Source organism: Pygoscelis adeliae, unplaced genomic scaffold (genome assembly GCF_000699105.1).
Source record: "Pygoscelis adeliae isolate BGI_AS28 unplaced genomic scaffold, ASM69910v1 Scaffold98, whole genome shotgun sequence".
In the NCBI taxonomy this organism is placed as follows: Eukaryota; Metazoa; Chordata; class Aves; order Sphenisciformes; family Spheniscidae; genus Pygoscelis; species Pygoscelis adeliae.
This window is the reverse complement of record NW_008825547.1, coordinates 6,910,158-6,937,332: the sequence shown is the minus strand read 5'-3', so window position 1 is coordinate 6,937,332 and position 27,175 is coordinate 6,910,158. Positions and strand designations below refer to the sequence as shown.

Below are 27,175 nucleotides of genomic sequence, written 5' to 3'. Positions count from 1 at the left end.
TGGGGGGGGAAGACCTAGGGGAAATACTAACCGTAAATAACTTTCTAGAGTGTTTAGTTTCCAGAATATAGTTTGTTTTTTTTTTTTCCAGAAGTGTTCACTCTTGCCTGGTGTTGTTCCTGTTGAGTTACCAATTATACCCTCACCAGTGGTGAACAGAGCTGTCAAGGCTCTCCTGAAGTTTGGGATGGAAGAGTTTGATTTTAATGAATTGCATTAATTGTTGTGATTGCAAGCAGGACTTGGCTAGTAAGGGTGCTAATAAGATTTAGATGAGTCTTCAGTTATATTGGCATGGCATTTTTTTTAAAAAAAAGCATTTTAACAGCAAAAAAGTTAAGCTGAGTATGATATGCAAATAAGCAAGGAAAACTGAACTATAGCTCAACTCTTGCTTCTAAGTCCACACAAAGTGTTTGAAGTTAGAGGAAATTGAAACCTAAATTTTTAGTTTGATTTGTGGTGACTATCAGTTGTATAAAATACAGTCAGCATATTAATGTTTTAAAAGTAGTCCAGAAAACTTCTAAAGTGTTTTAAAATGTAGATAGAAAGCTGTAGCGGCTTTGCCTTCTGATATTATTTTAGAATAATTATTTCAGAAGGCAAAGCTGCTGTTTTCTACCTACGGTTTTTGGTTTGAGAATTTGAAATAGGAGCAAATTAGTAGCAAACCTTGTTTTTAATGAGGAAAATATATTGTTTGAGTGATAGGAACTTCCTAGGTTTTGTAGCTAGTAAAGAATGAAAATTTAGTGATTTTATGTTAAATTGAACACAGAGGTTTCATTAGCTACCTTCATATTCCTTACAGGTCATTTATATTAAATTTCACAGAGCTGCAGAAGTAAATGTCTGTGACTAAAGTTGTAGTCTTCCAGTTTGGCCATCACTTTCAGAAATAGGCAGGATGTTTTGCTTTGCCATTTTCTAGTGGTAAATGTTTGATATTTTAACTGCCAGTCTTCAGCAGATGTTTACAACCTTCAAACAAAATACTGCATTAACCTTTGTAGCATAAGCTCTTGCTTGATTTGTTGTGATACTAATGTAAAGAAGTTGTAGGGGAAAAAACCTTGAATACCCATATATCTGAAATGGCTGAGAACTTATAGGAGGTTTGAACCCCAGATTTCTGTGACCACCTTCAACAATATTTAATTTGAAAGTGCAATATTGTTTTGTGGGGGGGGGGATCACAAGGCTCATAATATATAGCATAACTTAGAATTGAACAGAATAAACAGAAAATTATTATTGCAACAACTTTTTTTTTCCCCTCAAAAAATGAGCTTTTTTGAGAGCGTGTTCAATCTTCTGCTCTTGAAATTTGTTTCAAGGTCAGTGAATAAGTCTTACCACCTGTAGGTTTCATTTTATGGTAATTTTGCATTACTGTTTAGTCTCCATTGACTGGCCTTAGAAGAAATTGACTTTTTATGACAGTTATTCATATAGGTTACAGTTGGATGGAGGGGTAGAAGAAGAATGCATTGAAGCATTAGAAGGATTTTCGTTTCATTTCATAATCGTAGATAGTTAAATGGGGGGGAAAAAACACATATTGTAAACATGATTTTTGAGAGCTGGGGAAAGCTGTTGCGTACAGTTCAGTCATTTTGGACAGATGCATACTGTTTTCCCTATTCAGTTGCCATCAGTTAAGCAGCTATCGTAATGATGGCACAGCAGCATGAAATACATTAAATACTATCTTTCGTATGGTCAGTTAGGATCGATTCCTAAAGATGAGGCTAATAAAGGCAAGACTTGCTTGTTGGTTTCTTATCTCTTCTCATACAAGATGCAACATATGCATCTGTGACTTCAGAAAATGCTTTCTGCCCTGTGTCTCCAGTTCGAATTTTTCTTCTAAAATTAGGCAATTAAACAAGCAAGAGATATTAAAGCAACTTACTGAGAATGTATTGAGAGTATTTTATTTTTATTTTTTAATGCTAGTTGTATGAATTAAAAAAGCTCTCTTGCATTTGGGAGGGTTACAGGCTGTGGTATGCCCTGCAATCCACATACAGGTAATGAGTTCAGTTTAAGGTAAGTGGGTGCTAACCTTGTGTCAGTAAGCTACTTTGGATATACCAGGTCTTCTGTTAAACAATGTAGCATATTATAAATTCAGTATAATAGTAATAATTATGTGCAGGTGCATATGCAAACAATCATAGTTTTTTTCTGACTTGCAGTTCTGCCGGAGAAGGAAAACTAAAAGGAGAGAAAAAAGGTTAATAATGGTTTTGGCTTACAGATTTGTATTTCCTTTTTTAGTTCTGCAGTTTTGACATCTTTTGCTAATTTTCTGTGTGGTGAAGGAGGTTTTTTTTATGGGACCTCATGAATTAAGGCAAGAGTCTGAGCACAAGCCTTAATGTTTAAAGCTTGATGCTTTCGGTTCTGTTATCCAGGCTTTGCACAAATTGCAGAAGAGTAGCAAGTTCTGTCTGTCAGCTGCTTAGTGCTAACCTTGGCCATATGCTTTCTATGGTAAATGTGAAGTAGCCTCTTCCTTTTCACACATAAGTGGATAAGCCACCTTAATTAGCTTACATTTGTTGCATGATGCTGCAGGTTAAAAGGGTTTATGCAGGTAGATGTTGTGGTGAATTTGATTTATAGGAATTTTTTCGTGTGGCAAAGCTTTTTTGTATAGCAAGTATATTAAAGTTTCCAGTATTAAATGAATAATATAAAATTTGCATATGCAAGAATAAACTTCAAGTTTCTCAATATATTGTTACATATGAGAATGTTATCTGTAAACATCTGTGAAACTGCTCAAAAAGACTGAGTGCTTTGTGTTATCTATTATTTTTGTTTTGCAATGCTTATCTTTCTGAATAAAAATAGTATTCATATATTTTTCTTTTGATGTTGAAATTCTAAAACTGTGGTCTCGCTTGGGGGTTCTTTTTGTGGAGGTTGTTCTTGAAGATTTTTATGAGGAAAAATAGAGAAAATGACTGAATTTTGTTGCAGAATTAGAATGCTTTGTAATATTCTGAGTTTCAAAGAATCAGTTAAGATACTAATTATCTACCATTAAGCATTATATAAAAATAACCACTTTGACATGAATATTTAATTTTTAGTATGACTGTGTAAAGCAGCTCTTTGGAAAATATTGGAAACCTATCCAGCTATGTTAACTTTGAAGTCTACTTTTTAATTCACTGATTCCAGTAGTAGCCATTTCTGACATTCCATTATAACCACATATGTGGTTATAAATTCTACATTACTTTTTGTACTGCCAGCACTGGACATTTATAATGTAGGACTGAGTGGAAAAAAGAATAAACTTAAAAACTAGCTCAAAAAAAGCGTGAAGACACTTGAATTGGAACTTAGAATAAGGGTCCACAAGTTCAGGTACATGATTCATAAAATTCTGGACATTGGTTTGTGTGCCCCAAGGCTGTAAGAGCCTAAGTCTTTGCCAATGAGTTTACTTAGATGCCAGATTTTATCACCATTTATTACCAATGCCCCAGGACATTGGTGTCTTGGAAAAGCGAAGTGTTTTGCACCCATGTCTTGCTTCAGCCTGTTTGGGGTTCACAAATGAGGCTTCCCTGTGCTGTAGCCATTGTAAGGACCCAGTCCAGGTGGAAATCAAGATGCAGCAGGATTTCTGTCTTGTGATTATTACATAATATTAAGATTTTGAAATATGTTATTCTACGTACTTTTCCTGTAAATGGGTCTATTAATAATATGTTAAACTATACCTGTTTTATGGAATTAGTCATGCATTGATAATTTGCTGAGAATCTTAACACTATTCATTGTATAAAAGCAGATTGAAACAAATTACTGCTTGCCTGAATATTAAACAAGTGAAATGTCAATAATCAGTGAACAAGGTATTCTGTAATCTTTAAACGTAGTGCATATACTTTTATTTAAAAATAATTTCAAATATCTGTATGATAATTTTTGTGTATACAGGTCTTTGTAAAATTTTCTGTTTTCCCTGTCAAGACATGCTTTTAAGAGTGTATCTTAAAATATCCAGTAACATTTAATTTTAGTATGAAAAGAGGGCAGGAGCTAGACATTTAAATATAGCTTTGTGCAACTTCGCTGAGTACCTTTTATTATTTATATTTTCATTGATGCTGTAGTATAACAAAGTTGGGGTCTATTCTTCCTTTTATATGAGAAAATAGTTTACTTATTGTTCCACACACTGCTTAAAAGTAATAAGATTGAACAATTAATTTAGTCAAGTTAGAACTCTGGACTTCAGCAATGATGGTAATCTGTGGGGGAAGAGCTTAAAAAGGCTTTCATATCCCAGGCATAAGTTTGTAAGGAAATTGATCTAAAAATTGCATTTTTACCTGGCTAACCCATTTTTAAGAAATTTTGGGCATAATGTCGATGCTTGATACTTTGAAAACATGTAAGATAGAAATTAGATACAAGTTGATTACACTGACTTTAATGGCTACATTCTTTAAATTTATGGGTTTTTTTTGTGTAGAATATGGGGATTTTGTTTGGGTTTTTTTTTAAGAATAAATGTTGAAGTATATTGATGCAGTTTGAGTAATTACTAATTGTTTTCTGGAAACCTAAGCTCGAGCTTCAAACGGCCAATGTAGGTGCTTTATATGTCTGAATGAGAAGCCTAATGTTGAGACATGAGAATATCTCTTCTAGTTTAAATAAGATTATGTATGAGTGTTAAAAATATATTTACCATAACTTTTATTAACTTTCTAGTTGGTTTTTGGGTAACAATGCACATGATTTTTGTGGTTAAGGTAGTTGTGTTTGTGGGGTTTAGGTCTTCATCCACAGCAGCATGATGGTGATAATCCAATCTCTTTTTATGGTATTAGAAAGATGAGGCTTATTATTATTTGTATTTTGGGGAAGGCTTTTGCCTTCATGCCTCTAAGTATGACTAGGTATAAAGCACAATCAAGATGCTGAATGACCTCCATTTCTGTTAGCTACTATGGGGAAAGAGGGCAGTACCTGACTTTGGAGAGTAAGGTTTAACAGTCTTAAATAGTCTTAAGTAGAGTAGTAAGTATTTTAACTGAAATGAAGTGGCAACTGCTTTTTGGAATATGAGCAATACCTTTGCGAAAACATATTTTCTATTGGTTAAAGAAACATAGATTGTAATTCATTTTAAGAAAATACTCAATTTATATCATCTACAGTACATACATAGGTGCTTGAAGATCTTTTGAGTTAATATGTCTATTAAATATTTATCAAATTGTATAAAAATATAAGTTAGTAGGTTTGAGAGACGACTGGCACAATACCTAGTGAGAAATCAGCTGGGATATTGGTCATAATTACATGGCATCACGCTGTCTGGAGAGAACTAAGCTAGCTCTAAGAAGTTAACAAGCATCTCAAGTAGCATGCATCTGGTAATGTGGTACTTTTCTTGGATTAGTTAGTCTTCCATCTCAGTACTTGTGGTGGTCTTGCTACTGAAGATGCTTTATTATTAATGAGTTAACATTTCATATCTCTCCATAGCATTGCAGTGTGCTATGTAAAGATAACTCTTTACATGGCATGGCAGATGGAAAATTTTATGTCATGTTTGAACATCACAGATATGTTCATAACCTATTTCCATTTTGCAACAAATCAGGTGAGGAGCCAGGAGGGGTAGCCAAGAAAAAAACTAAAGTCAAAGGTATTTTTAACGTTCTTTTTCTTGTGGAACTTTATGCAGATAATGATGTCTGAAATGCATGCGCATTGCAAATACAGAATGCAGGTTATAATAATGTTTACTAATACTAGCTATGTTGGCTAAGTGTTGTCTAATGGTGCAGCAAACTATTATCCTCCCCATTTTTCAGTAAGTTTTTTTTACCACTGATTGTAATTTAATGGCAATGTGAATGCTTTCCTAACTAGAGATTATATTTTGTTTGTGCAAATTTATTTTACAACAGTTGTCTTGTTTAGATTATAAGTAGTTTATGTTAACTTCGTATTCTGCATGTTTGAAAAGAGTCCTGATGTATATGCAGATTTTGGTCTGTGTGAAATCTTCCTTTAGTTATCTTTCATGAATTCATTATACTATTAGTATCTTGTAATTGGACTCGAGCACCTTAATTTCTGCTTAAGTCTGTACTTAAAAAGTTTCATCTATTTTTTTCTTATGGGAGGAGAAATTTAGGTAAAGTTCAATAACTTCCCCTTTAGTATTATTTGCAGGATTGATTGCAGTGATGATACTTAGAAATTTTCCAAAAGCTTGAAGTAGGATAGCTTGCAACCGATTTATGCCATATATTTATTTATAATTACATTGCTGTATGAACAGGATATAATAATGGTCTAAATGTGTTCAGTGCAACAGAGAGACTAAAAAAGCTAATTAGCCTCACCAAAACACCAAACTACCAGATGTTCTTCAGGTGCTTAACTTTTTAGATGTGCTCAGTTATCTCCTCACAGCATGGTGCTATGTAAAGAACACAGTCTCTTTGTTTGCATTAAAGACACTTAGACTTTAATGTGTTTTTTCTAGCAGTATGTGAAAAATGCACGCTGTTTGTAATACAAAGTCTCATTAGAAAAAAAGGACATTTGCTGAGGGAAGCTCTCATGCTCGTATGAATGTGACTTTTCTTAGCATCTTGCATGCAAGTTGAAATTTTTAGCATTTGTTCCACATTGTGCTTGGTATGACTTGGTTGCAAATTGTGTGTTTCTAAGAATGTAATAAATGTCATTTAACAATTCATTCCTGAGTTTTGGATTATTTTTCAGTGTTTGGTATGAGAATGAAGACATGGTATGATATATTTCAGATGCTTTATGCCAAAATAAAAAAACAGTTGGAAGGAACCGTAATGTTATTCCTTTTAGACTGAGCTGTGGGATTGAATTGTTCACTCGCAGAAATGATACACAGCAGTTAGAGGCAGATGTTACAGGAGAAATGTTGTCACTTGCCTGCTTTTTACCTCAACAGACAGCAGTTTCTCTCAAAAATCTGAATAAAAATAGAGCTGTTGTATTTTATATATAAAATCTTAATTGCTTTTTTAGTAATGTGGGAGTATTAATTTTAAAAACAAATACTGCATATAGAGATTTAATGGAAAAATTTCTAAATTTTACTAAGTTAAAAATTCCTTATTCTGGAGAATGCTGCTGGTACTGACAGTGTTTTTCGAAGCTGGGGGCAAAGTGGAAGTAAATATTGAACATTTAAATTTGAAGGATGCTGTTATGACTGTTCTTCTGATATATTATCTAGCTACCATGTCACAGCCAAATGGGAATTGAAATAGAGAAAATAAGCACAAGAGGTACAACTCCAAAAGTAAAACACACAAAAAAGTATTACTAATAACACTACATACGGAAAAGCAAAGATATAAGAATTAATTTACAGTTGTTACTTTGATTTCACTGAATATGGTCAAACCAAGTTAACTTTTTTGGAGTTGATTTAATTTACCAGGACATTGCTGTTTCTTTTTAATTATGGTGTACTTATTTCTTATTTTTGTAAAATAGATGCTTAAGATACATTTTTAAGTCTTGGCCTAATCTGAGGTAACAATGTCAGTAAAATGTTGTAGTATACATTTGTGTTGTTACAACACTTTCATTTGTGGTTTTAGGAAGTTCAGAAAATTGTGAAAAAAATGGTTTTTTTGCAATGCTCTTGACATTTCTAGATCCTACAATGGTCATACTGTTGTCAAAGATTCAGAGTTTACTGTGATTTTTCATGCTGACAGACAAAACTGTTTTTAGCATTCTGCAGAAGTTAGCTAACAGTAAGATAATAGAGGCATGGTTTTCACTAGATTAATGCTTTATTTGGATGCAGTTGCAGTAAGCTAAGGTTATTGGCTGGCTGCATGGTGTGAGATATTGCTAAAAGTCAGAACTAATTTGTTTAAATGGCTTAAAGCTTAAATAGTTAATTATACAAGTTTAAATTGGCATCTAACACACATTAAGTAAGAATTCGATGAAAGCTTTTAGATAGTTGCTCGTAAGATGTTTTCTGGTCTAAGAATGGTTCTCTTATTGAACATTTCCTCTTTTTTAAATGAAAAACTAAAAAGTAAAAGAAGTAATTAAAGAACCGCTCAAGAAATTAAAGGAGAAGCAGGAATCCAAGAAGGAGGAAATCAAAGATGAGGAAGGAAAAAAGAAAGCCAGGAAAGGAAAAGATGCTACTGATCGAAAGGACAAGAAAGCTGTTGATATGAATAAATTAAAGAAAGATTCTGACAAGGCTAAAAAAGACAAAGGAAAAGAAAAGGAAAAAAGCCTAGACAAAAATGTGAAATCCAAGGAGGCTACAAAAAAATCAGCCAGTGAAAAGGATGGTACTATTCAGGTGGGAAAAGACAAAGAAACAAAAAAGATAGTTAAAAACCCCTCCAAGGAAGACAAGAAAGAAAAGAAATAAGCAGAGTTCTGGTTGTGCTAATGAAGAACAGACCTCAAGAATGAGAAATTCAGCATATTTATATGAATGTGGTAAATATGGCAATAAGAAGATAATGTTTTCTGGTAATAAGTGTGAACAAAGGCTATATTTAATCATTTTTTGAAAACTGTTGAGTGTGTACTGGCATTGTAAACACAAAGCAAAAATGTCTGCTGTGAATCTCAAATATGTACATATGTTAATATGCCTGGCTAACAATGTGTACTGAAAACAGAAATATCAAATTGATGCAAATTACTTCAAGCATACTCTAAATCTCGGGGGTTTTGTTTTGCCTGCCCCCCCCCATTAAAATGCTGTTTTCTTGATGTGGGGATGAAAGTGTACTGTTGTATATCAAATGCAAGTTTAAAAGCAATATTAAGAGGATTACCTGGACACACACACTGGAAACTCACGAAAAATATTTCTGTTTCACAAAAACAACCAAGAGGAGCATTAATAGAACGTATTGTCATAGGAACTTAGCAAATAAATGTAAATTATTCCCCGCTAAACTTTTTTCCCCTGTGTAGACTGAGAAGACTATTTTATACACGAACACTCAAACCAACTTTAGTGTTGCGTTTATTTATGAGACTTCAGTGTATACTCAACCGAATTTACTGATCCTGTGACAATACGTTCTGCCTTTCTTTCATCCTTTCTTTCTTTCTTTATTTATTTATTTATTAGCTATCTTTAGGTCTGAAAACTTGATTCACTGTCACTTTTCAGTTTACTGGGTCCTGATTTTTTCTGAGTTTTCCAAGCTTCTGGTAATGAATACTGCTGAAAATTAGGCCACCTATTTCACCATTGATGGGTATTGTTGGATTCCAATCACATTTTAAGAAGTGATATGTTACTACTGTATTTTGGTTGAACTTGTTTGGAGAACAGCTTGTGTATTTTTGCAACTATTATTTTCTTCAAACGATACTTTTGAAGTACGCGATACTTCTGTAAGCAAGCTCCTGTGTTAGTTTGCTCTTATAGCTTCTGTGTATTTAACACCAAGGAATGATTCATCTAGCAGCCTCATTAGAATAAACAAAGTTACAAAACATTTCTTCAGAGATTTTCAGTATGTTATTGAATCTATACTTGCTTTCAAGTTTATATGGAAAAGCAATATTTTCTAATTTTACTAGACAAATAATATCACTTAGTATGTAGAAATATTAATTGCACAATAAAATTACACAAGATTCAGAACAAAATTTGTAATGAAAGTTGAAAATTTATTATTGTAATACTGCAGTAATGTTTTAAAGAAAACAAAACTATGGAGTGAAATTGAGCACGAGTATATATATGTGGGTGGTGGTGTAAGAATCAACCTGAAGGTTGATTCTGTTTGTGGTTTTGCTTAAATTTTGTGTATAATAGTTGGCAATACACTTATCTCAGACTTTTGATACAGCACATACATGTCTCTCTAACATGCTTTGATCCATAGAGCTATAAGATGTGGTAATAGGGTAAGATATCTGATTTTTTTTTTTTTTTTTTAGAGGAAACTTATGAAAAACAGTTCAAATGAAAGCCGTAGAAAATAGTGCAGTAGCTTAACATTCTGGCTGTGATAATTAACAGAGATGATATACCAAGCTATTTTCTAAATATTTATATATGTGTGAAGAAGGAGGGAGAAGGTGTGTGTGTTATGAACATTATAGTGCTTAGCAAAAAACTTGACAGAATGAAGATCTAATAAATGCATTGCATAATGAGCATTCTCTTAGGTTTCGATGATGGTAGACATGTTTATTCATCTTTGCTCTGACAGATCGAGGAGCACTCAAATCACAGTTCTCAAGAATGGTGGCACAGTGGTATAGTGCACATCACTTTTTATTTTCTCCCTGATGTGACAAGAAGTTGTAACTGTCTGGGAGTGAAATTTGGAATGAATTGCCTTTCTGATAAACATATTATATCTATGACCCAAAGTTTATCTGGTTCTAAAAAAGTTTTTTTTTCCAAAGAACATTTTATTTAAGCAGCACTCCAAGCTATACAGAGAGCCACACAGTAAAATGAGATCTTTGCCCCAGAGATCTGTTTTGCTGTTGTATATCTCTATGAAATATTATTGTTGTTCGTCTTAACGTGGCAAGTTACCACAAAGCTCAAAAAATGCACCACACAGGTAAAAACTGAGTGCGACTTTATTTTGATAAAAAGATGAGAGAAAATAGTATCTTGCAAAAAGTAAATGACTTAACATATTATATATTCAACAGGATTGAATAGGAATTGGTGATAAACACGATAGATGTCTATAAAAAAGCTTGAAAGCAAAGTTGAGAAATGTGCAAGCAAAACAAAGAAATACTCTTGCTAGTCCCTTCTTTCCTTTTACGTGCCCTAAGTGCTTGAGGGCTGTGAAATATTGAATAGCTTTTGAAATACTTTGAATCCATTTATCGTTCATGAAGCAGAGCAAGTGGTTGTCTGGAATTGGAGATGTGAATTATCGGAGGATATGAGGACTCATTTAAAGAGGTGTATATGTAAGGGAAGTGAACTGTATTTGAAAGCAGGGTGGTTGTTTCTACGCCTCCAGATTCTGAAGTGTGAGACAGTGGCTAATATAAGTAACTGGTTTTATCTCCATATGTACTTAAAGATGATTGTAGAAGGAAGTAACTTCTTACTCTTGTAGCCATTAATACTACTGCAGCAAAAGATGAATGTAAGTCTTAATAATATTTTTGAATATTTCAGGGTTTTTTTTAATGACACAGAAGAAAATTGGCAAAAAATGAAGTGTAAATTTGGCTTTTTTTCTTCTAGCTTCTGATCTTGACTCCATAGTAGTGGACTCTTAGTTACAGTACTTTTAGGTGCAGCCTAACTACTTATCTTCATGTAATTTAACCAATACAAAAAGGTGTAAGTAGAATTAATTCTGTTATTCCTGTTCCCATTACTTATATAGTGTAATGGAATAAATATTTGTTTTTCTCACAATGCATAAAATAATAAAATATCTCTAGCTTACACAAAGTTGTTTTGAGGCATACTAGTCCTATTTGTATTGAGATATGTTTGACTCCAGTAGAAACCTGGTGATTATTTGTTTTGTTTTTTAAAAACTTTACTAACTTGAAATATAATACTTATTTTTCCACTTAAGGTTACTTTTACAAGACTGTTAGCAGTACAGGAGTGTTCATTATAGCATAGCCTCTGCTTTCTTAAATACTACTTTTCTCTTGATACCTGTGCATACAGCTCTTGAGAAACTAGCTTGTTTTGGGCAGTGTGTGTGTTTATATAAGAAGGCAGTTTTTATCTTAATTGACCTTGGAACTTAAATATGAACCTAGGAAGAATGACGTAGGATTATAGAAGGATTACATTTGGAAGGGACTTCAGGAGATCCTTATTCCAACATCCTGCTCAAAACAGGGTCATCTCAGAGGTATGATTAGGTTACGCTGGCCCTTACCCAGTGTGGTCTTTAAAACCTCCAAGGGTGGGAGTGCACAACCTCTCTGTGCAGCCTTTTCCACTGGTTTGACTATCCTCGTGGCGGGGTGTGGGTGGGTGCGTGTGCGTGGAAGTTTTTTCTTATATCCAGTCTGAACCTTTCTTCTTTAAGGCTTGCTTGAATCCTTCATAAAGGATGGTTGAGAGGAGGATTAGGCTAATACAAATACATTCCTTCTTGAGAATGTGGTGTCTTAAGATGTGCCATAATCTTTCAAGGCTATGAATTGTCTTTATCTCTTACCATGGTGTTGATCATTGCTGTTATTGGTTCTTTCTTTTCATTGTGTTTTGATCTAGAAAGACTCTGTGGTATAGACAGTAAGCATCTTAGTGGTGAAATTCCATCAGTCATACTTTTTCTGTAGTAATTTAGTTGTCAAAAGAAACTGGAGATTGAGATTACCTTATTTGGAAGAAACTACATTTCTCTTCATCAGATCTTCTAAGATTTAACATGTGAATTTAAAATACCTCTTCTCATTCTGAGCAGCATGGTATAAAGTTCAAATTAGTTCATCACCTATAAAATTGATCATATGAAGCCCTTTTTGCCCAAACAGAAAAACAGCGAGACAAACCTGCTGCTTATTTTTCTTCAGGATACTGAATAGGTGTTGAGAATAGCATAGTCCTTTGTTCAGTTACTTTGAAATAAAGGCAAATGCTTAAATTTCTGTCCCTTTTTTCCCTTCATTGTATGTTTGTCTTCAAAACGTGTATGTTTGCTATCTGCATACACTTTAGTCTTTGTATATATCAGTGTGTATCAGGACAGCCCTGTAATTATGATTAGTTGTTTGAATACATTTTGGAGAGTTTAACGTCAGTTAATTTAATTGAAACAACTTTCTTAGTTTATAATTGAATCAGATCAAAAAGAGCATAAAGTTAACTTTATAACTGAAAAATGCAGGCCTTAAAGAAAGATCTGTCCCAGCACAGCCATCATCACCAGAATCTGAGGAGACCATCCAGCCTGCTGAGAAGTCATATGTCGAATCAGGTAAGGCTTTTCGTAAACCATAGGTGAAACAAAAGACACGATGCTTCATTTGAATTATAATTCTGTTTCCTCAGCATGCAAACTCATTGTGTTATTTCTTTGGGTAGAAAAATAAATCTTTCATTGATTTTATGTGTTGCTTAATGGGAATCACTGTTGATAACTTTATATAAATCACTGACCATGAAAAGTTTATAATTTACATGTATAGAAGGCACTCTTGTCAGCTGTTCTGGTTACCATTGGAATCATATCACATCAGAATAATTTTCTGCTGATGTACAGTTGGTTTTGATGTGTATGCAACAGTATACCCACTCAGAGTAACAGCAGAATCTCCACCTTAAAAAAAAAACCAACCAAACAAACAAAACCAAACAAAACAACTCCCAACAACCAACTTCATAAGATTAATCAAATATTCACTTTTCCACTAAAACCAATAGTATATCATAAATGCAATAAATACAGCTTCTAGCATTGAAAAAACCATTTAAACCTTTTAAAAGCCCCATAAGTGTTAGTAAAATTTATTAGGTTCAAGAGGAATTCCAAGAAAAAATATTTTTACATGTCACATTTCAGATACGTGATTTGCATTTTAGGGTTTTTCAGAGAGTACATGTTTTTTTCCTGTTCCTTGAAGAAGCTTATCCTATTTCATGTTTATGTGAACCTAACACAATAACCCACAAATGTGGAGCTTATGGTCAATCAAATGGAATATAGAATTTGTTTTGAAAGACTTGCATTACTTTTCTGAAGTTATCATTTATAAAATATATCAAGATGTCGTTTCCTTTTTTGTTTTTCATAACTGATACCGTTTTGGATCGTTACTTGAAAAATGCAGCTGTGATTTGGTTTCATGCTCTTGAGTTTCTCAATGTTAATTTCAGGACGTTTATATGAAGGCAACACTTCATACAAATTCCTGTTATGTCCTGGGCTGGTGTGTTAGATGACAATCACTTGTCCCTGAAATCAGTTTGTGATTTATTCTGCTATGAATTGCCAGAGGAAGGCCTTGATATTGTAATGTTAGTATCTCTTTTCCCTGTTTATAAAGGCAGCAAAACCCCACTTCTGCAAGTGACATTTTGTCATCAAATATAACATGCTAGTGCTGCTGCCTAAGTTGTAGGAAAGTAATGGATGAAAGTGTTAGTAAAATAATTACTTAGAATTCTTGGTTTGAATAGTTATCTGAAGTTGTTAATGTTACTGCCACTGAGAAAAAGATATGTGCAGAAAATGCGGTGTAGATAAATTCTTCCGATTCATCTTCAGAATGAATCTGATGTGATTGGTGCAATACTTTCCATATTGGAGAGTAAGCAAAACCAAATTGTTTTAGTAATTGCGTGAGTTGCAGAGGTTCACCAAGTCAATCTCTACAGAACTTTATGGAATGGAATACTAACTTTATGGAGGCTACTAAAAGCTGCAAGGCTTGAGCTAATGTTTGGACTTTGCATTTTGCGCTTACCTTCGTTGCAATTTATAATCCTTTTAGAGCACAAGAATGCTGACATAGAATTGGAAGAGGAAATTCAGTCTGTTCTTCATGAAGCTCTCCATTCCCAGCCTGGTAATGCACAAACACTTAGAAATCACTGAAGAATTTATAAATACTGCCATAGGCTAGACAAATCTCAGAGTCTGGTTTTGGTATGCAGTTCAAGTAGTTTTGCCTACATAAAACATTCTAATTAGCTAATTTGTCATTTTCAAGAAAATTCAAAAAGTTCAGTCACCAAATCCTAAAACTGTGGCCTCTTACCCAGAGGTGTTTGGCAGCAGTAGCTCAAATCAGTCAGTTGACAAAAACTTCCTCAAAATACTGTGTAGAATGCAAGAATGGGTAAATAGAGATGGCTTTTACTGTGGTTTTCTCCAGGAGCAAGGCGGCACTGGCAAGTAAGTGCAGATACTTTGCGTTTATACTGCTGGAAGGTGCAGACAAGTCATCTGTCCCCCTCCCCATCCCCTTTGGGGACTAGTTGAAAAACATGAAGGGTGTGCTGAAGACTGAGTATGTGCTGGTAATAGAATTTACCAAAGAATATCTATTCTCTAACAATCTGTATTATTGATTAGGAGAGAGACATGAAGACGTAGATGAAAGTATAAATGAGCAGTGGCAAGTGAAGGAAGAAATACATGGAGAAACTTTTGAAGCACCTACAACAGATGACTTGCTCAGAGAATTAGAGAATGAAATGCCAGAAGCATATGAGACACCAGACTCAGTTCAGAAAGGTATCTGAATGACTAAATATATTTAAAATTAAATTTTGCCAACAATAAGAACAGACAAATGGAAATATGTCTCTTTAAAAACTTGACTCATAATTTCTACTTACAGTAGAGACTTAGCAAATGTCAACCACAACAAGTTGTATTTAGCAAATATTTTTTAAATCAGAATGGGATATTTTAATGCCATGTGTTTTGGAATCCAGGTAACTATATATAATTATTATTATTTACTTACTGCTATATTGGCTTTCAACCAAACAAATCAATCTGTGCTCTAGGTATGCATATCTCCCTCAATAGAGGGACTTCTGTAGTATCTATATGGAGTCTGCTTCTGGACTTTCTGGTTTATTAAATTAAATTTTAAGAGTTTATTAGCACAGCCTTTTGTAGACAGACTTACTCTCGCTCTACTTTCCTTCTAATGTGGCTCTCTAAGAGAATGTTATACATGAACTATATTGCAAGTCCTGCTGAGAACATAATATCATATAAAGAAGATGATCATATCCTGCTGCCTTGGAGCACTGACAGGATGATAACATTTGTTTGCAATCAAAATATTAAAGCGGAATCATATGATCTAAATCTAACTTAGGGAAAAATATTTCTGAATGCTTTTTGTCTGCAGTACTGAAAATTTTACATATATCTTAATAACCTCTTTTTGAAAAACGCATGTAATGGATGTCATCTAAAAGTTTTGATTGCTGGAAGTACACTGAGATTCTTCACAGCTGAAGTAATTCTTTTCAGCCTGGGTCTATTATACCTCCTTGTTTCTGTATCTCTTCTGTTCATCCACAGTGCAAGTTAAAGTATGGGAATAGAGGAGAAATTCAAATTCCAGTTACTTTAAATCTTTACATTTACTATTAAGAAGGCAGAGTGAATATGTTCTACTTTCTTTACGTTTACACAGAAATTTCTGTGGATAGTCATCTTTTTTTGAGCAAATGTGTATAGAGTTTATGTGTGTGTGCACATTCTCAGTATTATATATAAGAATAAAATTATCAATTTTATTTTTTCAATCTATATCTTGCTGGCATTAGAAGAAATTTGCTTAGAATTTCTGCGTAGAAATTTGACTCTATTCTTACATAATATTCTGTTATAGGGTTTGTGGTATCATGTATTCATTTAAAAATTTTAAAATTTGTAAATACATATTTGTTTCTCAGATGCTGATCTTTTGGCAGATGATCTTGGAGCAACGGAGCCTGAACCATATGAAGCTCCAGGTATAATTTTGTTTTTCTAAACTCGGTAATATTGGTTTTCTGCCTAAATGTAGCAAATTATATGAGAAAGAAAAATAGAAAAGGTTAGACTGGTTTAGTAATATACAATTTTGAAAATTTTTTTTTTTCTCCAAACAACTGTTCTTAATTGTCTTGGATATTTTTACTCTGACTGAGATGACTGTATCATATTTGCTATTGCAAATGGTTCTTAAAAAGAACAGATGATAGGTATGGAAACTTCGCTTTCATTGGCGCGAAAACTTCATTTTTACTTTTTTATGTGTTTCTGGTTGTTGTGTATGATTGGGGTCTGGATAGGCAAGAGATCTGTGGTTGTACAGTCTAAGAGTGAGAATGAGATTTATTGCTTATATTACTGTCTTCTTACAGTCTACAATGCTAAGGTTCTTCTAGCCTATTATTCTTGGCATTAGTCAGAAACTTGTGTTCTCACGTGGAACCTGTCGCCTTTCAGAAGCATCCAGTTTGTAACCTTTCCTTCAGGACTGTTTGTTTCTTTATGGCCAATTATACTATCAGAGAGTGAGTCAGCACCAAGGACTTCATTCTGAACTATCCTTGCACTGTCTTTCTGCACACCCTAATTCATCTTTAAAGCTTTTTGAAATCTTTCCTGGACTAATCCAGTTAGCTTATAGTCATCTTCATGTGTGCTTGATATCACATACAATGACATTGGCTCATCTTTCCCATTGTGAAGAAACAGTAGGTGAATATTACAGTTTCCTTGCTATCTGATAAGTATTTTCTTCTGGATGCTAATAATGCTGCTTTGTAGTACAGGCAGCCTCTTCCATTTATATTAGACATGGACTAGGCTTCTTATCTTTGGCTCAATGTTAGTTCTGGACTTTACAGTCTTGTTTGATGCCAAATATGACAGAAAAATAATTTTATTTTTTTGATACAGCTGAAACTGCTTATTCCTATCTTTGTGGGAGATTTACTGCTTTCCAGTTACTGATTTATAATCCAAGCTGCGATGCTTCCAAAGTAAAAGGATAGTTACTTTACCTTCAGTACCATGTGTTGTCAGATGTATCGAACTGAGTATATTAATAACATCACAAAGAACTGTAGTCACAGAGGAGAGTGATCCACATATTTAGCTATGCAATGAAAAAAAGTGAATTGGTCTAAACCTGCGATGCCAGAAGTGAATGTACATATTTCTCAAGGTTTGATTTCTGGCTCTTATCTTGTCTTCTGTAGATCATCACCAGTGGTCCTCCTGCACATTAGTAAAGAAGCTACTTTAGAACTTTGAGGATAGGAGAAGGTTACATTTTTTTATTCATATTAGAAGAACTATTAAAAAATATTCATGGAGACTAATGGCTCTTGTGGATCTAGTTTACATACAGAGAGAGTATAACAGGGGACTAGAAGAGAAGGTGGCCCAACACCTTCCATTAGATTTCCATGTGTCAAGTTACAAGTGTCTGTTTGTAAGGTTTTAATTTGTCAGTTTTCAACTAAGGAGCTACATTTAGCTCTTGACAGACATGTTATGGATGCAAGTTAAAATAATCGAGTATTAAAAATATTTCATATTTTTAATTTAAAAATATTTCATATTTTTAATTTAAAAATATTTCTTTTTTCATATTTAATTTACAGTTTCATATGAATATGATACGGATGTGGAAAAGACAGTAAGTGATCCAGAAGCTCCAGGTTTGTAAATTTTCATGACTTCAGATTATAATATGATCACTTACACTTTTTTTAAACATGCTTCAAAGTAATATGTCATATTGACTGTTTTGTCACAGTTTTATTTTCAAACAGTTTTTCAGGTAGTTTCAAATAAGCCTGATTTTTGCAGCTGTGTTACTGTTACAGTTGTGAACACAATACTCCCCGAATCCAATCCACAAATACTTAGATAAATATCCTGTTCTGTCAGGAGTCTTCCAGTCTAATCAATGGACTGTCTAAGACCTATTTGTATTCCTAATTTTAAGCCTAAATACAAATATGCATGAACTTATTATATTGTGTGACTAATGGTGTAGCTCCTAGATGTGTTTTACAATCCAGCTGTCACTTCTAAATAAAACATTGTAGTATTAACTCAGTATGTTTAGTTCTGTTACTCTTGAGCTAACTATACGACCTTTTTAACTTCTCTTGTGCTATTTAGCTGTTACATGAAAATTTGATTAGAATATAAAATATTAAATATTTATGTTTAAGGTGACTCTGATCTAATGCTAGAAGATGCTATTGAACATTACACAGGTACAGTCCAAAGTCTTATTTCTTTTTATTGACGTTTCGTTGAATTTTGGCCCCAAACCAGGCCAAAAAACCCCAAAACATTGGAGCTCATAGATAGCATCAGTGCCTAGTAGGTTATTACATCTATATTTTTATTTATGTTCTGAAAAAAATATGAAGATCTACAAGAATACTACTTTTCTGTAATGTCAGCCAAATGGGCAGAATAATATTTTGAGGGTTAAATTTGCAGGAGAATGGATGTTTGTATTTTGAATTGCATAGAAATGTTTCTGTGGATAAAAAGTAATTTGAGTTTGCCAAAGGTGTTGAAGATTAGTGTGATAACTGTCAGGAAAAAAAGTAGTTTCTTTAAAAATATTTTTTTAAAAAGCAAGCAAGCCATAACAAACGGATTCCAAGATTCCACTGTAGAAGTTTGCTGTATATAGAAACGATTTATGAGTATTTGCATTCTGAATTGTAGGTAGTTTGTAGGTGATTTCATGAACTGTATAAGAAAAGCCCACTGGTCGTGCTTTATGTTTTTAAGTCTATCTTGTGATGCCAAAAAATGATTCAGTTCTTTTCACAGAATCTTTTAGAAATCTTCATCTTTGTTGAACTCTTACTAACTTTAATACAGTATATAATACTATAGTTTTGAATATCTTTTTTTGTCCTGAATAAACTTGACACTGTATTATTTGTGTATATTTCTTGTCTTAAAATTCCATGAATTTTTATATCGTTTTTTTTTTTCTTTAAACAGAGGATAGAGTGCATGGGGATTATAATGAAGACCATGGTATGACAACTGCTATATTTAGTGAAATGACAGTATCAAAGTCTTACATTAATATGAAAGTGAAATTACTTGTTCTTAAAATTTTCCATGCTGTCACATTACTTTGTAAGTTCGCAGTTACGGGTTTGTGGGGTTTTTTATGTTCAAACCCCATGTGTATGTAAGCAATCAATTGGTCTTTAACACTGGAACATGTGTAGAGTATGTGTATAGGTTATATTCCCATATTTGTCCTCTTTGTCATACTTTGTACTTATGTGGCATAGGAATGTTGAAGACTTTGCATGCCCTTTTTCTTATGAAACCCTGTCCAAGTCAGCTGTGGTTCATTGCAGCTGTATAGCTCAGTGTTACCTTCTCATCTTGTCAGTAACTACCAGTTCTTTGGAGATGACTCTGTTTTAGTTTGATTTGGTTAATGATTTGCTAATGATTGCTGAGACCAAATCAAAAAGTAAACGAGAAGACTAGTGGTCACAGTCTTGAAACAAAGGTATGTGGTTGTGATTCCTTTTGTGAGATCCTTCTGGGGGACTTCAGAGAAGTTAAGCATATCTTCAAAACACTCTTGCTTATTTTCAGTGTTTATAACCTGATCAAAGGACAGCGATTCTTCACTTCAAAATATTTGAGACAGAAAACCTTGCGGTTCATTCTTTGTCATTAGGAGGGAAATTCTGACATCAACCTTTGGGATGGAAGTCAAAATCCCATTGAAGGACTTTCAGTGGCCCAAAGATATATTCAGCCCTTAGTCCATGTCTCTCTGAGTCTGCAGAAAAGAATTATTTGCCTCAGCTGTGATTCCCTTGTCAAAATATGTCAGCATCAATAGGACAGAAAAACAAGAGAGACCTAGCTTTTTCCCTGGGCTTATTGTTTACTCTCCTTTCCAGGAGATACTTATTTTACAATCAGTTCCTAATCAAGAATCACTTCTCTTGCTTCTCACACCTAGATATGAAGGAGGAGTGCAGCTTTTAGTCTTTACTCTTCATGCTTCTTCATATATAGTGGTGACATGAACAGGGAGCCCTTCCACGGTCCCTGCCCTCGGGAAGAGTCATCTATACCTGCTTTTGGAGTAACATGATTGTGGAGGTTCCCAAAGTAATTTGCATCAGTTTTCCATAGAATCAGTTCCAAAACCATTTCATATTCTGCAGTCTCTTCTGGCCCCGACACAATAACAGTGAATCACTCTATTTTTGTGAGTAGTTCATGTGCTTTGGCAAGCGGTGGTTTCGTGTGTGATTGCTAGTGTGCTGCAATGAGAGTTTTAAATAGTATCAGAAAAATCAGATTTAGGTTTTTCCTAGTCTTTCTTCACTATTCCAAATCCTCTGATTAAGCTGATGAAGAGAATAGGAAGTTCCATTCTTTTTCTCAAAAGGAAATTCCAAGGTAGGAGGTGATTGTCGAAAAATTATTATTCTTGGCTACTAAATTGCGAGGCTTTTTTACACAGCCTGCAGTTCAACATAATCCATGACAAACTGCTTTTCTCTTCGTAAAAGTTCACGGCGGAAATTTGCCTTGCTTCTAAGTTCTCCCTTCAAGACATTCTGGTTATGAAAGAAAGCACAATGCTTCCTTTGTACTTTTTAGAGGAATTTCATTTGAGAGCTCCAGCCTGGAGCAGTGTAGAAGAAAAAGACCAATCAGATGAGGCATTGAGTGTTCTTGGCATTTACAAGATTTAATTAATTTTTTTTTTTTTTAAACACCCCCCCCACCCCCACCGAAAGTTACATGAAGTTACAAAGTTATTTGGAATTTCACTGTTTGTTTCAAGAGCGGACCTGTGTACAGGTGTTCTAGGCACTCATCAGTGTCTCAGAAATAACCAGAGAAAATAATCAGAAATTGCTGTCAGGATCCCTAGAAAAGATGAGAGACACCACTGGGGAAGACAGTCTAATCACACTCAGTCCTATAAGCTCATCTTACGTTGTCAGTCCTTTAAGGTTTGAGCTAACCAGCCAATCACAGATATCTCTGAAGATGTGCTGGAAGATGTGAGGCTGTCTTTCTGTGACACTGTTTTTTCCTTCTGAGTTCAGTCTATTCAGTTTCAGGATATGGGAGTTGTAATTGTTCATGAATGTGTGCTAGACATCATTTTAGCAGTTGTAGTACCTAGTTTTCATCCCTGTTGTCTCCTGGCCCGTCTTTCTTGTACCTTTTGACATGCTTTTGGTTGGATCAAAAATGAAACAGATTTGCTTTTTTTCTGGAGAAGAGAGATTTTAGCACCTGTTTTCTAAAGTCAAAAGAAGGGATGGAGGCCATCGTGGAGATCTGAAGTTCTTTCTCTCAAATGTAAAGCTTATGTTTTTTACATTAGTTCCAAAATTGCAGTTCGCATCCTCAAGAAGATTCACTTTAAAGCTTTAGATGCGAATGTCTGAGAAATCAGCAGAAGTATAAGCTTCTCTATTCTAGACTCAATGTATCTTCACCATCTCTATCAGGTGTGTTTCCCCTCTTCTGGCAGACCCTCTGACGTACTATTTTCTCCAATCCTGGTGCTTCCTAGAATTCTCAGAAAGCTGAGGGTGTTGCCAAGATGATTGTTGGCCAGAGCAGTTCAGTTTCTCTTCTGACTCTTGTTTTGTATGACTTGGTTCTTAATTCAGATGAGCAACTAGCTCTAATAGGATTGCAGTTCCTGTAATCGCTTCTACCTTGCATGGTGTTGGGAGAAACTGAAGGCCTATGGTAGGCTGCGCCCACTTTGTGTGTCCAGCGTATTGAAGGGAGCTGTTTCTTCATAACCTTCTGCGGTTATTCCTGATGCTAAAAATTCTTTAGTTGAAACGAGGGTATGTGCCCACACTGAAGTGTGTAAATGGATTGATCCTGTAACTTGGAATATAGGAACTCAGTTACAACTTCCAGTAATTTTATGAAGAGTTTTATACAGTTCGTAGCAGTGAAACAAGAGAAAGAAGGGAAGTTTGAGATTTGCATTAGAAATGAAGAGTTCTGGATGTTTTTTTAAGAACATGCTGTAAGAACTTCTTTTTAAAGGGTGGAGCGGGAGCCAAGTGACTATTAGTGCCTTTTAAGATAAAACAACAGTAGAAAGATTTTATTTTTTAAAAAATCTTATGTAAATAACCTTTTTTCAGATGAGGGTTAGTACCTGTTAAGATAATGAAATTGTCCAAAACACTGGATGAACACTGAACTTCTTTAGTTCCACAATTCACAGTAAATGTATATTGAAAATTCAGACAATTAATGGATAGCATTTTGTCTATTTTCAGACATTATCTAAAGTAAAGTAATGAATATACTTAACCTATTTCTTCTTTAGAGTTACAAAAGTTAGACTGGCTCTTTACTCAAAGATTAGGAGTGTAGGTGAATTATAACAATTGTACAAATGATAGCTTTATTGTTGTCATTGTTTTCAGTATTTCATCTGTGTAGATAGAAATGCTTGAAATTTCAGCATTATGTTCACATTTGATATTTGTTTTCTGTCTAGAATTTCTACTACAAGTTCCAGTAAAGGTTCATGTATCTATTCAGGACCCAAAACTGGAGAGAGTCTTTGAGAGCTTTGCATTTATCAGTAAAGAAATGAACTGGATGCTTAACAACCAAATTTTTAGGATGCTTCATGCGTATCGACCACCCAGGAACTTTACTTTTCTTTCCTTTCAGAACCAAAACATGAAAAGCAGACTGAGACTCAAGATACAGGTATATACCTATATATATACATATGTGTGTATGTATATGTGTGTGGGTGGGGTGTGTGTACACTCCCTCACACATCCCCCCATCTATATATATTTATATATATGGAGTATAATAGAAAATCTTTGTTTCATATGTAATTAAAATAGAAATACATCTAAAGTAAATGTTATTTGGAATATAAATGATTTTCAAAATCAGAGGAATATTTTAGTAAAGTTAGAATAAAAATCATTAACTTAATTTTGCTATTTATTTATATTGAAATACGTAATCTGTGTGATCTTCAATCACGATATATTGCCAGTTATGACAAAGGTGCATTACAAGTCTGTGTAGTTATAAAGTTAGGTTTTTGACTATGAACTGAGACACCTTCTTTTACTATACCATCCTTGAGGGTTCATTTTTAAGGTCTCAAGTGACAGAGTGGGGTATGTGAGGCTTTTTGTGGACATTTGGAACACAGTAGTTCAGCATAGACACTCAGTCTGCTGTGAGCCGTGCTCATAACCTTGTACCAGTGCTTAAGATCATTCAGAATTTACAGGCTGTCAATACTAGCTCTGCTTTGATGTATACTTTTTGCTAGTGCCTTTGTCTAATTAGTAGAAGCAATTAAAAAATTATTTGTGTGCAGTCGTCTCTCTGGATCCTATATACTTTGTTGTCTTGAAATACCAGCTCTTTTGAGAGTCATCTCTGACAGCTGATTGAAAAAGACACAATTGTTTAGTTTAGAATGAAGTCAAGAAATTCTCTAGTGTAAATAAATTGTAAGTACCCGTTTTGTCACCTTTGTGATCATAAGCTTAAGAGGACAGTCAAATAAGTTAAAAGGTGCCATATTCAAAGAAAATAAAAGTAATTTATTTTTCCATGGAATCCATAATTTAAGTTGAAGAACTTGCTCATTGTCCTTCTGGAAGGAAAGTAGGACCCACCATGGAATTGCATGTTTACCCAAATAAGAAGACTTTTAAAGTAAAAGATTACAGGTTTTTCTGGTTTGGTTTTTAATATGTCTAGCAGATGGAGTTGATGCTGCAAAAAATGAAAATGGGAGTACTGATTATGCTTAGAAAAATTAAGGGGTGTTTTTAAAGTTACTGTGTCTTAATCCAAACATTTGTTCAGAAGGTACAATTTTGAAATATTTACCTAATGAATACAGCAGTTCTTTAGTGAAACAGGGAAGAAAATTTAAGAAGTAATTTCTTTTTTTCCCTCAAATTCATCCAAGTTCCTGTTTGTTTATAGCAATTTACTGTTCATGGTTAAACATGTCTGTACTAGCTATGTTGTATGTTTTTGTTCTATGTAAGTTTCATCAGTTGAGGGCCTGACTTCATTATTGCTCTGAATTGAATGTTTTCTTAGCTGTTGAGGACCTTCTGGAGGATGTGAATGAAGCCATAGAGCCAGGTATATATTTTGTAATTGTGATCTTAAAGTGTTTTGATGAAATATATGTATTTTGAAATCTGATGTTAAAAAAAAAAAAAGATCATTATATATTTTTTTCTCTTTATACTTTCTTGTATAGATGAAATTATTGAAGATTTTGATATTGATAAAGAGCTGTCAGGTATGAGTTTTTATAGTTGGTGAAAAAAAACATTTTTTTTCTTCCATTTATATTTGTTAATATAATTAAAAACCAACCAAACAAAAAACGAAGCAGAGAAATGTACTATATAGAATCATAGAATGGGTTGAGTCAGAAAGGACCTTTAAAGATCATCTAGTCCAAATCCCCTGCCATGGGCAGGGACATCTTTCACTAGATCAGGTTGCTCAGAGCACCATCCAAACCCGACTTTGAACACTTCCAATGATGGGGCATCCACCACTGCTCTTGCCAACCTGTTCCAGTGTCTCACCACCCTCATTGTAAAAAATTTCTTCCTTACGTCCAATCTAAATCTAACCTCTTTCACTTAAAAACCATTGCCCCTTGTCCTGTCACTACAGGCCTTGGTAAAAAGTCTCTCTCCATCTTTCTTATAAGATCTCTTTATATACCAAAAGGCTGCAATAAAGTCTCCCTGGAGCCTTCTCTTCTCCAGGCTGAACAATACCAACTCTCAGCCTTTCTTCATAGGAGAGGTGTTCCATCCCTCTGATCACTTTCATGGTCCTCCTCTGGACCTGCTCTAATGGGTCCGTGTCTGTCTTGTACTGGGGACCCCAAAGCTGGACACAGTCCTCCAGGTGAGGTCTCACGAGAGAGGAGTAAAAGGGGAGAATCGCTTTCCTCGACCTGCTGGCCACACTTCTTGTGATGCAGCCCAGGGTATGGTTGGCTTTCTGGGCTGTGAGCGCACGTTGCCGGCTCATGTCCGATTTGTCAACCACCAGTATCTCCAAGTCCTTCTCCACAGGGCTGCTCTCAATCTATTCAACTCCCAGCCTGTATTGATACTGGGGATTGCCCTGACTCAGGTGCAGGACCTTGCACTTGGCCTTGTTGAACTTCATGACGTTCTTATGAATTACTTAGAGTTTCATTTTGAGGAATAGTGTGTTAATTTCCTACATTACTAATCAAAAAGATCAAGTTGTAAATTTTTGTTTGTTGTGCTGGTGTCAGGGAATTTTAAATGAGTGCCGGGTCAAATGTAATTTGAAGATTTGCTCTAAGAAGTTAAAAATATCATTAAGCAAGATTTTTTTCGAACATGACTTTATTTAGTCAGCTAGAGCAAAGTGATCTAAGCAGTTTAGTTTGAGCAAAGTGTGTAGGATGAGGTGCTGTATTTATTTAGGTTTCCCACTTGAAAAATGTGTTCTAATATAATTAAATGGGGAAATAAACATCATTGTTTCACACAAACAACAATTGTAACCAAAATCACTTTTGGGGGTGTACTAGGAATGGAAGTCAATAACAAGAAGGAGCTAAACTTTTGGACATGACATGCATTCAGTACCTTTTTTTCTACTGTTAAACTGTAGAACAACCAACTAGGTTAACTTAAGTCTTCCTTTTTGTTTGATGGGTGGCTGGTGGGGAATAAAAACAAAATTGTGAACGTACTATGTGTAACTTTGAACACTTACTTTCTTTGTAACAGTAGAAAGTAAGCATACAGAAGATGATGTGGCCACTGAACCAGAGCAATCAGGTTTGTGTATTATCTTTTGCATGAGTTTGCTACTTCGAGAATGATACATATCACAGAATAGAATTCTGTGCTGCAATAAAAATACATTTGTAACTTTTTCTGCAGCTTTTTTTCTTTTAAGGACAAATATAACTGTGTAGTTGGAATCTAGCATCTTGGGTTTTTTAATGACAATATTTTAATGGCTTGCAGAGCACTCTTCAGTTTTAGAAGCTGAGAGTGCTCGCAGTTCAGAAGAACTTGCAGTGATAAAAATGGCCATATTAGGTCATGTGAAGCTGAAGACTTCTTTGCTGTGCTGTTTTCCCACCAGCCAGTAGTGCGTACTCAGGAAAGAGAGTATATGTAAGAAATAAAATGAAGTGGGATGTCTCGCCTTCTTTGAGCACTTTATTTATGGGCTTCCTGAGTCAGAGAATGTATTTCCCTCTCTTCGATTCTTCTTGCTGCCTACAGCCAGCATCTCGGCTATTACGAATTCTTTTCTGTTGAGCCTGACACCCTCCATGCATGAATAGGGAGCTGTGTGCAACCTTCAGTCTTATTAGCAGTAAAAGCACTTGGTGACATGTGACATGTCTAATTTAAACATACACACAGAATTAAAAAGAACTAAGGTTTGAAGTAAAATATTTCACAATTACAGCTGAGAACATAATAAGTATATGAATGCTTTCTAAGCCCATACTGTAGTAGCTTGTGAAACTGTGGGAGATTTGTGCTTTGCATAGTGTAGTTTCAGAATTTTGAAGTATCATTTTTGAAACTGTGCAATCCTGCAATTTACTCATTGGCCTTAAC

General features: G+C 34.5%; 1 protein-coding gene across 3 annotated transcripts in view; it reads left to right on the top strand.

The window, feature by feature from the left end:
- The window catches only part of ASPH (aspartate beta-hydroxylase), a 101,487-nt gene that overhangs the window by 14,227 nt on the left and 60,085 nt on the right, over window positions 1–27,175 (top strand). For 2 of the 3 annotated variants that reach the window (XM_009332089.1, XM_009332090.1), the window contains exons 4-14: window positions 12,885–12,974; window positions 14,491–14,565; window positions 15,075–15,236; window positions 16,421–16,480; window positions 18,125–18,181; window positions 18,704–18,748; window positions 19,500–19,535; window positions 23,211–23,249; window positions 24,627–24,671; window positions 24,793–24,834; window positions 26,324–26,374. In XM_009332089.1, the coding sequence (XP_009330364.1) occupies window positions 12,885–12,974; window positions 14,491–14,565; window positions 15,075–15,236; window positions 16,421–16,480; window positions 18,125–18,181; window positions 18,704–18,748; window positions 19,500–19,535; window positions 23,211–23,249; window positions 24,627–24,671; window positions 24,793–24,834; window positions 26,324–26,374 (702 nt within the window). Of the gene's footprint in view, window positions 1–5,644; window positions 5,690–8,096; window positions 9,537–12,884; window positions 12,975–14,490; window positions 14,566–15,074; window positions 15,237–16,420; window positions 16,481–18,124; window positions 18,182–18,703; window positions 18,749–19,499; window positions 19,536–23,210; window positions 23,250–24,626; window positions 24,672–24,792; window positions 24,835–26,323; window positions 26,375–27,175 lie in introns of those variants that run through there. The other variant, XM_009332091.1, reaches the window with a different exon arrangement.